Below are 15,002 nucleotides of genomic sequence, written 5' to 3' on the forward strand. Positions count from 1 at the left end.
TTAAATATATAACAATTAGTTTACAGCTCTTATTTATCTATCAGATTTTTAACTTACCTTGATCCTGTTTTAGATATGTGCTACCTAACAATAAAGCCTAACAAAAACATGGCTTTTAATGAACTTGTCTGCTTATGAGAAAGAAAAATAGAAATTCCAATGCTATTTTTTTTCTATCAAATAAGCAAATTAGCAGCAGTAAAATATAACCGTTACTTAAAGTCTAAATATTGCAGGCGGTTTGAGCTCAGCACTGGCACACAGTCAGAAAAACAGCATCTGATTGCCGAACATGTCTTAAACATAGCATCTTATTGTTCGACAGAATTTTCACTTGGCCAAATGGTCTGCATGAGAGTTTTTTGCAGTTTTTTTCTGAAGTACTTGCTTAAGGCAAGCTCATTAGAACTAATTAACTGAGAAACTCTGTTACTGATATGCTCGCATGCCAGGCAATCTTTGTAGTGTAGTTTTTAACCATGTTAAAATGAAACGCTTTGGAGGTATATAATCATAAAAGTGTCGCCATCATACTATTCGCTCGCTTTTTATACATTGAGCATGTGCTGCAGCCCTAAAACCAATCATTAATACTCAATTATAAATTTTGCTAATCAACCACACCATGCATATTAAGTATACATTAGTTTATGATTATCATTGTAGACATTAATCATGATTATAATTATAGATGGAATAAACATTAATAATAGGGGCACAATCATTTAAGGTCTAGTTATATTAAATTATATACATGCCTTGTTCTTATTGACTGCTTGCTTGTTTGCTTGCCTGATTAGCTTCCAATTCCTCCATGGCATGCATGCAGCAGGTTATCAGAATGCCTATATCTAGGTTCAGAGAATTTTGAACATATTGTAACTACAGAATTCAATCAACAAAGCTCAAACATACACACTATTGGTTAGTGTTGCCCTATCTTTGGTGTGTGTATCTTTGGTTTTGTAAAGGAGAGAGTAATGTCATCTGCCCCACCTCCTCTCGGAGAGAAGAGCTTGTAAGGCGGTCTTAGCCAGAGGAATACCAAGGCTGTGATATTGTCAGGATGTTAATTCATGCTGTAAATAATGGAAGTTATGGAAACCTATTGTAGTCTTAGACTTATTGCAAGATGAATAGATGAGTAGGTTATATTAATAATAACTTAAAGTATATAGAAATCACTTTCAATTTCCATCAGGGTTCGTTCGTTCGTTCGTTCTATCTATCTATCTATCTATCTATCTATCTATCTATCTATCTATCTATCTATCTATCTATCATCCTTGCTACAGTGCCTTGCTTCAACACCACAGAACTGCAGCATATGTCTATTGCTTTTCTTCCCTGTTCATCCAGCTCAACTTATCAGACATGGCCTAAAGCAAAAGTTCTGTAAGTGAAATGTTCTGCAAACTTTTCTAGGAACACACAACTAGAGTCTCTCACTGCAGGGCTTTCCTAATATGTTGACAAACTGCTACAGATGCTCAGAGCCTGTACCTCAACAGTTTAACTCCACCAAAGTGCTGTTCTACTTCTCCAGAATAACAACCCGGCAGCGCGCAAGCACTTTAACATGCTAATTCATGCAAACAAGCAGCCTGGATTTTTCACTGCTTAAACAGAGACATTATCTATAATGCACTGAATGTCTCCATCTGTGAATTGGCTCTTCCTGCCTGCTTCGGGGCAGAATCACACACAGACACACACACACACACCTATAGAACCAGATTCACATTCTGTGAGTCACCATTGTGATTGCATATTTTTGCAGCAAAAAATCTTTATGCAATTTTAATGATACAAACTATTATCTAAACATTCATATTTCATTTCTATAAAAATGTCAGTCTTTTAAGTTTTCTTACCTCTTTAGTCTTGTCCATTGCGTTAAGGATGGCAACGTTGAGCTTCTCTAGAGCTGACAACACGTTCAGGTACTCGCCAAGATGTTGAGAAAAATAATCTGAAAAGAGGCAAAGAAGAGAGAACAAAATAGCATAGAGAATGTACTGACCAGCATGAATGTTGTGTAGGGTTTAAAAAAAGACCAAAAAAAGTTATATTCATTTTTTATGTTTATACAATGACAAAGTGATTTCACTCTCTAGCTCTCTCTATCATCCCCTTTAAATCCAGCTGCAACTTCAGAAAAAAAATTATAAATAAAAAATTACAACACTGCTTCTCTGCAGTCCCCTAAATCATAATGCAAAAACATCTGTTTCTTTGCACAGAGGATGCAACCGCACTGAAAACACTGCATGTTCATGTTCATTAGAAAAAGAAAACACCTACAAAATTCTAAGAATAACAGTGTTACTGTCCAGAAATGAACAAAACACACGTCTATTTTTAGAATAGCGGTGCTGCGCTAGTGAGAAGCACCACCTTTCCTCCCAGCCAGTCTCTCTTTCAGCTAAATGACAATGTGATAAAAAATTGAAAAGGTAGGGGATTTTGTGGAAAACTCATATTTGCACCACCCGGTGTGTTTTAAAGCACTTGGCTGAGTTTGAGCAGTTAGTATAACCCTACACAGTTCATCATTCATCAGCCGTCACACCATCAGAAAAGTCCATAAATTCCCATACTGATGATGTGGTATGCTTTAGATCATAAACAGATCATTCTCGTCTCCATGCTTCTCTGATGTCATATCTGTCCATAGAATGTTGCTCAAGAAATATATGGGTTATTTTTGTTAGGTGCTTGTTTGAGGCTTACTAATGGTCATTTACTCTGGTTTACATCTTATCTTGTCCTGCATGTCCCGATTGTTGACTTTGAGACGGATACATCTACTGTACATTTTTGGGATGTTCTTAATCGGAATTCTCTTTTAATCTTAATTTTTTTCCTTCACCAGTGCATTTCTGTGTTTGAATAACGTACCAAGTATTTGATGCAGAATATTTAGGTCATCATGTTCTGAAATATCCGAGCTTAATATTCCTAATAGACAGTTCTGGATGTATATCTTGCCAAGATTGAAATGTAGACTGGAAATTGCTTTTAAAGAATGCAAACTTTTGTTCCATTGCTTATTCTAATGACTTGTGTGATTTAGTTTCTAAGAGTCAAAACCTACTGTACTCTTAATCTCAGCCTTCATTAGTCATTCACATCAGAGCAGTTAACTGACAGGGTATTCCACAGAAAACAACACTAAGGCTTTAATATTTCTCATGCGTTCTCAGCCCATACTAAGTCGTCTGATGGTAACAATACTTTTTCTGCCTTCTTTGTTATATCACAGATATCGGACTATGGTTGAGTGAATGCCTTTCCTGATGTTGCATAACACAAGAGAACAGCATTATCCAGAGAATCATTAGCCCCCACACAGAAATTGCACTATAAAGGATATAATATACCCCTTTATATTGAGCTTTTACCACAACAGTGTCTGTGCAATATGTACTAACTACATGTTTGAACTAACATTCACACTGTTGTTTAAAAAAATGGTCAGGTGAACTGAGTGTTAAGGTGCTACCCATGGACATTTAAATTACTCAGTCTCCTGAATTCACTGCCATTTTTCACTCAATAGGCTCCTAACTTAGCTCCTTTTAAGTCCTGCCTGAGCATTGGCTCCCATTTTAGAGATAATCTGAAAAAAAATGTTGTAAATGAAGCTGAATTCTAATTAATCATAGGTCATCTGGTGGGATTTGTCAGAAAAAAATAGCCTATTTTTGTTCAATCCTGCTAAATCTCTTAAAGCTAGAATCTGCCCAGTGTTGTCAATATTTTAATGTGATACAAAAATAAAAGCCTGATACTGTTGATCAGTTTCTATCTTAGCTGATCTTTTAGTTAATGCGTCTTGACGTTTTACAGCTTTAGTGCTAATTAAGTGCGGTGGATACATCTGAGCTACTCTACATAAGATATCAGTGTTTTAGCTGCTAACTGTTTACTGTTGTTTGAATCTCTCAATATGGTGTAACGCACATCATGTCTCAAAATGTCAATCTCCTATTCCGTGAGACAGTGCCTTGCGAACGTATTCATATCCCTTGAACTTTTCCACTTTTTGTTACTTTACAACTACAAACATAAATGCATTTATTGGGATTTTATGTAACAGACCAACACAAAGTGGGACGTAATTGTGAAGTGAAAGGAAATTGATCAAAAGTTTTAAAAATCTTTTACAAATAAAAATCTGAAAACATTTGCATTTACTCTAATACCCTTAAATATAATCCATATAATCTACTGCCTTTAGAAGTTACTACTCTATTAGTTAATAGAGTTCACCTGTGTGTAATGTAATCTCAGTATAAATACAGCTGTTCTGTAAAGCCCTCAAAAGGTTGTTAGAGAACATTAGAACATTGCAACAAGTCAACATGTGGTGCAATAAGTTCAAGGGGTATGAATACTTCTGCAAGGCTTGCCTGTCACCCACTCTGGTTGGATTAAAATGAGTCAACATTGATCCCTGATTCTGCTTCTGCTCCTTATATACAAAATGGAACAGTGTAATATGAACCGCCTGTGCGAATGGGGATAGTTTAGTTTGGCAGGTAATGGTCACCATGCAAAGAATCATGGTCAAGATAATTAGGGGGCAATCCGAAGTTTTTTAATGATGAACAATGTATAGAACGAGGTAGTCAGGGAAACAGTACTCAGAAACTTCTACAAGCTATATAGTGTTTTTGGGTACTGAGCGTATCAAGGGTTTATATATATACAGTGGGGCAAAAATATTTAGTCAGCCACCAATTGTGCAAGTTCTCCCACTTAAAAAGATGATAGAAGCCTGTAATTTTCATCATAGGTATACCTCAACTATAAGAGACAAAATAAGAAACAAAAATCCAGAAAATCACATTGTAGGATTTTGAAAGAATTTATTTGCAAATTATGGTGGAAAATAAGTATTTGGTCAATAACAAAATTTCATCCCAATACTTTGTTGGCAATGACAGAGGTCAAACATTTTCTGTAAGTCTTCACAATTGGTGGCTGACTAAATACTTTTTTGCCCCACGGTATATGGCATTATATATGATAGTGAAAGCTAGAATTGACTCTAAATCTGCATGTACTGTATATTCAGCAGTTTCTGATGATATGGGGAAGCTGCTACAACAAGTGTTAATTCTTTTTTAATCATAGATATTTATATATACTGACTAGATGTCTCCTTGGGCCTCAAATACGCCAACATCCCCACCATCTTGGGTCGGGGATCTGAAGGAAGCGCCAAAGTTTTCTGGCATTCAGATCAACTCTGAAGATGCCGGACTTGTGTTATATACTGTAGCCTAATCATTTAATAAGCTGTTGTAAATACTGAAAGATGTTTTCACACTACATATGCACGTTATATTTGTTTTTGTGTTATATAACCATGTTATGCTGGGTCATTGTATTGCAGGCTTGCTGATGTACAAAATAAAAAAGTATGGATATCACACCATTGTAGCCATTTTGTGTGCAGTAGACTAGGCTAAGGTAAGTAACAATAGTTAATTTTAAGTTCACTAAAGTGGAAGAATAATAAACTTACACTTATTTTTAAAGTAGATTAATATCAAAAGCTTCAATTTTCTCTGGACTCGATCATAAATACATGTCTGTCAGTTGGAACAAACCAAAAAACTAAAAAAAAAACTAATTTGAGATTTGGACGATTTATGATGATTTAATTCCTGCCTAGATGCAGATGTTCGGTTCCCCATCCTAACATTCTGAGGTCTGTTGGTCAGGAAGTCCATAAATATTTTTTTCCCGCTTTGTTTGTTTAACTCATGCCTTTATTAATTTAAATTTTGCTCTATTATTTATTCATATATTTATATTTTATATATACTTAATTTTATATTACTCATGTTTTTTTCATATCACTATCAGCATCCTTGGAATTGTTTTGTGCATTGTAGAACAAATTAATTAGTTATGTAGGTGTGTCTAAGTATTGTATTGTATATGATATATCACATATTTATGATCGAACATAGATTAATTAATTATTTTACTTTTAAGTAAAATAATTAATTCATCTATGTTCTGTCATAAAGATATGTCTAACATTTATAATAAACCAAACGGCTTGAAAATCGGTTGAAAATTAAGCAAATTAAGGTGATTTTAATCGTTGTTAGTTCTCTGCCAATGTTAACTAATGCAGAGTAGACGCGGCTTCCCCCGACACAAGATGGCGGCCGCGCTGACGCATTGTTCCTACGGACAGCAGCGTCAGAGACGACATCTAGTCAGTATATATATATGTATATGTTTTTTAATAACAGCTCAAAACACAGGGACTGTTACAGATAATCTATAAATAATAATTACAAAATTAAGATTTTGTTGTTCAGAAATGTTTATTTAACGTTTATGAAAAGAGTCTCTCAGTTTTTGTACTGCTTTCCATTTCTTCTGTTTACTTAGTAAAATGACAGGCTGCTGAGAGGCTGGTGAGGGAGAGACTGTTTATCACAGCTATAATGTAGGTGAGAACAAGAACTAAGTTGTCTCTCAGACACTCATCAACATAAAATTTAACAAATGTTCAAATGCATGAAATTCCTTAACAAATTCATTGGCAAATCACTGTGGCGTAACTGCGACGTCACCACCAGACCATGCTGTTATAAAAAACAATGCCCTTCGGTGGGGAAGGGGGTGGGTGGCTTCACTCACGTTCCGTCTCGTTCCGCGTCATATCCCCCGGTGTGCATTATTTTTGTGTAACAGCATGGTCTGTTGTGTGTTATTCCGTACTTATTAGACGGTAAGGTGGAACATTTTGTATGTTTTAGCCAGAATGCCTGTCACTTAATTTTTTTTTTCAAACAAATATGCAAACATTGTATTCATTTTTTATGAATATATGGAATGACTCAACCTGCACGACCATCAACACGATTTGACAGAGGAACAACTTATTTATTTAAGCACTGCCAACATGCAATAAAACCGAATTCTAAATGACTGTTTACATATCCACACTATGTAAGAAATAAATATATTAATATAATGGCATTTATATTACACACTGTCATTTACATCCTTGTGCTCTATACAATATATAATGTCATCTATTTGAGTCTCAGCTACAGCAAAAATATTATCACAGAGCTGAATGAATCTGTACACATTTGCTCAAGTAGAATTAATAGGTATAAAAGGGTACATCAAATTAAAAACACTCTTTTTTTTGTGCAACATCTAATCATAGTGCGTACGTTCATGTTCACATTAGTGTGTTTTCACAGTGTCGTTTTACCCCTGCGTGCACACAACTCTGCAGTGTTAGAGTCACTCAGCTGGAGCTTGAGCGATGCTATTATTTTCAGTTTTTAAGGCACATTCATTTACAGCGTGCTCACTGCAGAAAATTACATCAATGATAATGTGATGAATCATTCAGCCCTTCTGTCACAGAACAATGTCGCACCTCCAGTTAAAGAAAAGCAGATGAAGGAAGAAGAAACGATAACGGATGTTTACGAGCTGGTACGACACGAGTAAGGCGATATGTCTGAATTCAGTTGTATTTGATTTTATTGAGTGACAGAGACAAGGGGTTTTAAAAACCCAGGTATTTTGTTGTGTTCATGCTGCGGCTTAGTGTTCATATTGCAGCAGCCCTGATTTGTGCCAGAGGCCAGCCTACTGATAAAAAAGTAAGAGCAAGTCTGGAACTCTTTTTTCAGCAAGGTGTACATTGCACAAGTTCCTGAGGGGATACGCTGTCAGGAGAAAGCGTGCCCTTGCACACTATATGAGCTAGTTTATCCGGCAGTTGTACAGAGGCATCACACACTACCGTATATAGATTCCCCACTGAAAGTACTGGAATTGCAAGGCCATTTCATCTTTTAACTCTTGGAATTTACATGTAGACGTTTTAAACAACCTGGGACCTTTAATTTAAGTCCACTTCACTCCTGTTCCTTAGATAAGCAAAAGTATAGGAACAAACAGGTTTACAGGAAATTACTTGTATATATGGTTGCTTATCTCTTTTTTTTTCGAATACTTTCTGACATGATCAAAATGTATCAAGAACCCCTAAAGCTACATCATTACATATCCTCCACGAGCACCAACATCATAGGAATAAATATATTTCAAAAACAATTCATTCGGTTACTATTGCAAAGTAAAAGCAGCACTATCAGCAGTGTTTCAAGCAGAGTTTGAAATGACTTCTAGAGGCTGACATCTTAGTCTGACAGCAATCTGTTGTCCTGTGTGGATGACTCATGAACCGTCTATATTGCTGTGACTTTATTTCAGCACTCTAACTCTGCTAACTCCACAGGCTCACTCGAAAACAATTTGCTAATCCCACCAGGATTCACCTTTGTGCCTCCTCAAGGCCTGGACAACACTCAGTACTAGCAAGAGGAGCTGCTAAAGAAGCCATGAGGAGCCAGAAAAAAACTGTTAGAGGACAACGAAGACAATTTCAGTGGAACTAACTTTCTTGTGTAAATCTTGTGTGTGAGTTCTCGATTAGTTGATAGGCACTACTGTCCCCCCTTATCAATAATCTATTAGATAATGATAATGTTTTGTGACGTAATGAGAGAAAAATGATTGAAACCCACCTGATAACTTGTCTGTGTCAAGGTTGCTGTAAAGGAAAAGCAGAAAAATGAAAGTAGAAAAAATTGGTACTTTCATAAAAATAATGTTTTTAACTGTTGAAACAGTTGCTGGTAGTTTAGACATTCATAGTTTTGGACTATAATGACTCATCCATCATGATGACAGTGATCTAACTGTCTGTCAGTCCACATCATTAGTATTTGGACAGTGATGCAACAAGGAATCAGTTTCAGACCATTTATCCCCCTTATTTTCTCGTGAACTAATGAGGAAACCAATCATGCCTAACCATCAAACTGATCATCAGGCAACTGTCTAATTACTTTTGAGACCGTGAAAATCTTTAAACAATTAATGCAATTTTGAAAACCCATTGAATTTAAGCAGAAAGTCAGTTGCGTTTTAATTGCTTCACTTTCGATCCAATGTGGTGGTTTACAGAGGAAAACTCTTTCGCTGTCCAAATACTTATGGATGTGACAGTATATTTTTCACAATAATGAAAAGCCAGACATATTGTAGTGCACTTAAATATAAGCAGTGCATGTCATGTATGCAACTGGTATAATTAACAAGAAAACTTGAGATAATAGTAACTATTATATTCTTGTCCAAAATACAAGTAAAAAACGCCAGATCGAATTACACATCAAAACAGAATGTAATCTTAAGCAGAGAAGCTTGAACTAAATAATTGCTTGGACTTGTCTCAAATGCTCCCTGGAGGCAGTAATGGAATTTTAATAGAGGTGAGACTCAGTGGGCTAAATTAAAAGCAAAAATAGGGCTCTTTAATGATATAAGTAATTAAATAGTGTGAGCACAAACACACACATACAAGTTGCAGCCAAACCACTATGCTTTGAAATGACACACGTTTGACCTTGTTTGCTCAGAGTGATGGCGATTTGTCACCGATCACGCACTCCTATGGGACAGCTCTGTGTTCTCTCGTTATATACAGTAGATGACATGAGGTTATGGCTAATTGATCTTTACAGACGTAGTGTAGATCATTTAAGCATGTCCTACGTTTCTGTTTAATCATATATATGGAACATTTATCACAAAGTTACTAACATCTAGTCTAAGCATGTCGTTTTGGGTAGCAAAGATGCAAGGAGTTTATTCGACCCTACAGTATGCGTCAAAGGAGGAATATTAACCATGTCAAAAAAAAATGCACCAGACTCTGCACGTCTAATGTCTGGATTAATGCTTTAATGAGGATAGGCGAGTTGCGTTTCTGCTCTAGAGAACCAGGAGCACGCTGAGCATGGAATAGATCTCTATTTCAGGACTATGGGAGTGTAGATTTCTGAATACAGTAATTACCAAGCAATTGGTTGCCATGATTGCAGATTGTGCGCCCTTATAAAAAGAGTCTGCAAAGTGTTTTGATCATACAATGAAAACCCAAATTGGACCCGTTTCCATGTGGTCCTACTTCGGAGCGTTTTTTTTTTTTTTTTTTTTTCCAAGCATTAAAAGTCAGTCTTTCATATGTTCTGTCAAACCTACGTCTTTAAAGAAGAGCTAAAGACAGAACTTTCTCTTTTGGAAAGATTTTTTTTGCTTTTTATCCTTTACAGTGTTCATCTTTTTGTATTTTTTATTTCTTATACAAGAGACTGTAAAGCCAAGTTCAGCTACAGCTTGTCACAGGAAGCATTATTTAAGGGGAACATGAAGGATTTCATATATTTTGCAGATTTAAAATGAGGGATACATTTCAGATGGTACATACTTTGTCTGTCTTCCATCGATTGAGTAGAAAAGCTCCTGAAGCTCTTCAGTCGTGAGAATCCCATCAGAAAAGTAAGCCTTGAATTCCTCAAAGGAGAGCTTGCCATCATCTATGACAAAGACAAAAAAAAAAAGGATTTAAGGACTATAGTTTTTTTTTTTTATTTAACATGACTCTAATTAATGGATATAATTATAACTTCACCAATCACTGGTAGCAACTGGTTCCTGTACTACTGAAGTTCTGACTGCGTATATTCTTCATCAATTACACTCATATGTAGCCTAACAGACACAGCACACACACTGGAAGAACTCAAATATCAAATCATCAGTTTGAGCCCTTAGTGCACAGCTTGATGATGCCACATGTGACCTGAATCACAGCAGGGCTGAACACTGAGCATCTCTCTCCTCCGGGTACTTTCATTAATTTTTTTTCCACTTTTTTTGTCTTCAAGAGCTGCAATGGGCTACTCAATCATGGTGACCCAACATCAAGTGCTTGTTGCACTTCAATACTGGAGCACAAAAGTAAAAAAAAGAAAAAAAGAAATGATTTGAAGTTCATGCCTCTATGGAAGACAGACTTCTTGAGCTGCAGAGTCTGTAATGATGTATTAAGTTTCTTGCCTAGGTCTGGCCGGCCTTTCTGACTCCCTTCTTTGAGTTTAGGAAAGTTTTAGTCATAAATTAGGTGAGACAGCTGGGAGGACGACTCCAAGGAAGAGGTATGACTGAATCAACATGCAGAGCCAGAGCAGAGGAAATCTTATTCATCTCGGCCAAGTTATCTAACTGTAACACTGCTTAAAAAGAAGTGGGATGCATCCAAAAATGAGAAGCAAAGTCTACTTGAGTAAAGGATGACTCAGGTAACATTTATTAAGTTCACATTTATTACAATGCAGTGTCTATGCTTGATAAATTGGTAATGATAAATTTGCTTAAGGTTTCTCATTTATTCACATTGTACAGTACGCTGGCTTCCTCATAGATTAAAGTAACTTTGAAGTATCGCAGCAAGTGAAGAACGAATATGATACGAATACTAATTGCTTTTTCACTGCCCATCCAAAACTATAAGTTAAAAAATTCAGTTGTTGCTAGGTTCTGTGACTTTTTTATATCTTAGTTTAGAATCTTAATTTCAACAGAGCCCAACAAAAATCTAACAATGTTTTTTTTAACATTGTTCCCCAACCCTACTCACTAATCAACACTGTTTTTATATATATCGTTTTTTCCCCCTATATCCCTATATTTCTATATTTTGTAATATTTTTAATATGCCCTTATTTGTACAGTTTATTTTATTAGTTAAATTTATTTTATTTCGTATTTCTTTTTATTAATATTTATTCCTTATATATAGCTTTTATTTTCTTTTTAAGGTCACTGGCGGTTTGTACAAGCATTTCACTGCATATCGTACTGTGTATGACTGTGTATGTGACCAATAAAATTTAAATTTGAATAATCTCCATAGTCCCCCAAAACCAATCACTGATCACCATTTTTCCAGAACACAAATTACTGATCACCATTGAACCCAAAAACTAATCACTGCTCACCGTTGTTCCCAAGACCTTATCACTAATCACTGATAACCACTGAACTTAAACACTAGTCACTGATCACCGTGTTTCCAAAACACTAATAACTGATATATAATATAATATAATATAATATAATATAATATAATATAATATAATATAATATAATATAATAGAATAGAATAGAATAAAATAGAATAGAATAGGATAGAATATTTATTAATTAATTAATAGATAGTAATAGCATATATTATTTGTGGGAAATGTACCTTAGTGCAAAAATGCAAACAATGACAAGACCTAACTTTTCAAATTAGCTAAGAAATGATCCTGAAAGTAGGAGAAAAATCTTTGGAGACACTCCAGGAGACTGACATGCTGGCTAACTGATCAGACTTATAATTACCCAGGAGGGTGAACAGGTCCTTATTATGGTCTGTCAGAACCACATCCAAGAACTTTACCTCTGCTTGGTTATTTCAAGGACAAACTTGGCAGCCATCTGGTCCCAAGCAGCTTTGCGGAAGAAGACATCCCTAATCAGCATATTAAATCTGCTCCCCTTCTGATTTATTTCTGATTTAATTCAAGGACTCCATCTTTCTCTTTCACATCCTCCACATGCCCAACTTCGAGGGGATCAGGAAAAAGGAACTAAGACAATTTGCAGTATACAGTCCAAGAAAAAAGAGAAAGAACTCATATATCTTTGGCTGGAAATCCACTTATCTGAAATAAAAGAGCCTACCAGACTCATTTTTCTCACTTGACATGTCTGTAGCATCACTGAAGGCTTTAGAAAAATGGATACAAGAAGCCACCAATGTGCAGTATTTGGAGGTTTTCTGCTTTATTGTTCTTGTGCATGGGCTGGGCCGTGCTATGGGGATATCTTTGACAATGTTAGGGCAGACTCCCACACAGAGGTGTGAAAGGTAAGTACAGTGCCTAAACAGGAAAGTGCTTACCAGGAAGGACACAGTCTCCTGGAAGATTACTGCAAGGTCAGGCCTAAGAGGTCTCAGCAGAGCAGGTGTGCTGTCAAGCAAAATTCTTGTGCTGTGCAAAAGCTTCACTTTGCCCATTTCAGGCTGTAGGATGGTGTTTGATATACACACTACCAGTATACACACTACCAGTAGTAGTAAAATTTTCCAAACTCACTCTGGCTTACACAGGCAAAATCGAATGGACTGGATTGTCTTATTCTAAAAACAGCACCAAAACTAGGGGTTCTAAATTGTACTTTTCTATGATAATAAGGTATTAAATAAGGTATTAAATAAGGTACTATTGTGAGGGCATTTATACTTTAAGTGTTATTGAAATTGAATGCTTGTACTCCATAAAATTTCCCATTTGCATACATTTTTGACCACCAAAATACCCAAACAAGGTTTATTGTTCTCTCATCCAGCCAATGACTCATGGACTCCCATGCATTTTATTTATTTAAATCAGAATTTTTATTCACATTTCAGTTCAAAGCATTCAATCGAATTAAACAATGTTGAAAAAAAAACTATAAGAGTCAAAGGTTTGGAGTTTTTTTTTTACCTTTAAAATAACACACAGCATTAGGTAATTAAGTAACAACAGCAACAACCGTCAGTTATTACTTTAAGACATGAAGGTCAGCTGTTCTGTAACAGTTCTTGCAAGAACAGTATTGTCAAGTGCATTTGCAAAACCCATCAAGCACCATGATGAGACTATCTCTCATGAAGACCATCCCAGGACAGCATGACCAAAACCTACCTCTTCTGCAGAGGAGAACTTCATTTAGAATTACCCGCTCTTAAAAATCAATAATTTACAGAACCCCCAGATTAGAGGCATTATGAAGGCTTTACAGAGCTACTTTACATAAGTAGCAAATACATCTCAATTTCAACTGTCCCAAGAAGATTATTGCACATTTTGGATGCCTTTCTCATTGTTTTACAAAAATCAATATGACCAATGATTTAGAAAGCTATGTATGACTGTCATTTAGCCTTCATTGCAGTCATTGTAATGTTTAAATAAAACACATTGAAAAAGACCTGTCAGAAGACCTCAGCCTCATGTTCCATGATGGTAATTCTCCTAAAGTTTTTTTTTTATATGCATAAAATTTTATATGTATGTGTTACAAGGTGAGAGGAAACCCCACAGGAAACCCAGAAGGATATGGTGACAACTAAAGATGCAGTCGAATGGCATCATGGGTCTTAAATAAAGCACATTATAGTCTTCACTCTCCCTGGCTGGTAGCTGTCCCTCATCTTCAGTTAGAATTTATTTAAACAAAAGAGCTCTGTGCAGGAGCCTGAAGCTTTTTTTTTGTTGTTGTTGTTATTTGCTTGCATGAAAAGAAAGCCTGTATCCTCCTGAAGTTTTGGAGTACAGTTAAATCTTAAATTAAAGAAAAGTTACAAAGATGTTTGTGCATGCTGTCAATTATAGTTCCTACAAAGAAAAATTGGAAATGGCAGGTAAGAGATTGGAACTGTCCCAGAACATTGCAATCGGTGCAACCCTAGTAACAACACTAAGCTAAGCTCAGGATTGAACGAGGGATTGGAGCTGTGAGGCAGCATCACTTAGTTCACAAACTATTTATAGGAATCGAGTTATGACGTTGTCCCCTTGCATGTCTCAACGAAGTAGCTAGTGACACAAAACTTAATCTTAAATGAATAAAATGGGAAATCATCAGACACAGTCAACAGGTGTTGTGTGCTAATAATAGATTTGGAAGGCATCCAAGGTTTGTGATGCTTTCACCATGCTAAAAAAGCACTGATGTAATCCTTCTTCAATACTAACAGCAACCTCTTGTTTAATAAAGCTTACTTTCTTTAAAGAAACTTGGCCAACAACACTGTCAGATTTAGTCAGCATATAAGCAGGTCTCATCAAAACATGTCGTTGAAAAGCCAAGACTGAAAAAGTGCTAACAAAAATAATAATAATGCAAAAATCACATTCTTATTAGATAACGACTTTTGTGTTAAAAGAGTTAAATGTCTTGGGAAACATTAATACAGCATTACAACGCAGCACAGCTAAAGTCTTAAATCTGATTGGTCAGGAGATGTGCATTAGTTCTGTATAATAGCGCAGGTT

General features: G+C 35.8%; 1 protein-coding gene across 1 annotated transcript in view; it reads right to left on the reverse strand.

The window, feature by feature from the left end:
* The window catches only part of necab3 (N-terminal EF-hand calcium binding protein 3), a 46,162-nt gene that overhangs the window by 12,734 nt on the left and 18,426 nt on the right, over positions 1-15,002 (reverse strand). Inside the window, exons 3-5 of the mRNA XM_053499662.1 lie at positions 10,337-10,445; positions 8,589-8,614; positions 1,875-1,972 (exon numbers count right to left, since the gene is read on the reverse strand). Of these exons, the coding sequence (XP_053355637.1) occupies positions 1,875-1,972; positions 8,589-8,614; positions 10,337-10,445 (233 nt within the window). The remainder of the gene's footprint in view (positions 1-1,874; positions 1,973-8,588; positions 8,615-10,336; positions 10,446-15,002) is intronic.

The sequence above is a fragment of the Clarias gariepinus genome, chromosome 6 (genome assembly GCF_024256425.1).
Source record: "Clarias gariepinus isolate MV-2021 ecotype Netherlands chromosome 6, CGAR_prim_01v2, whole genome shotgun sequence".
In the NCBI taxonomy this organism is placed as follows: Eukaryota; Metazoa; Chordata; class Actinopteri; order Siluriformes; family Clariidae; genus Clarias; species Clarias gariepinus.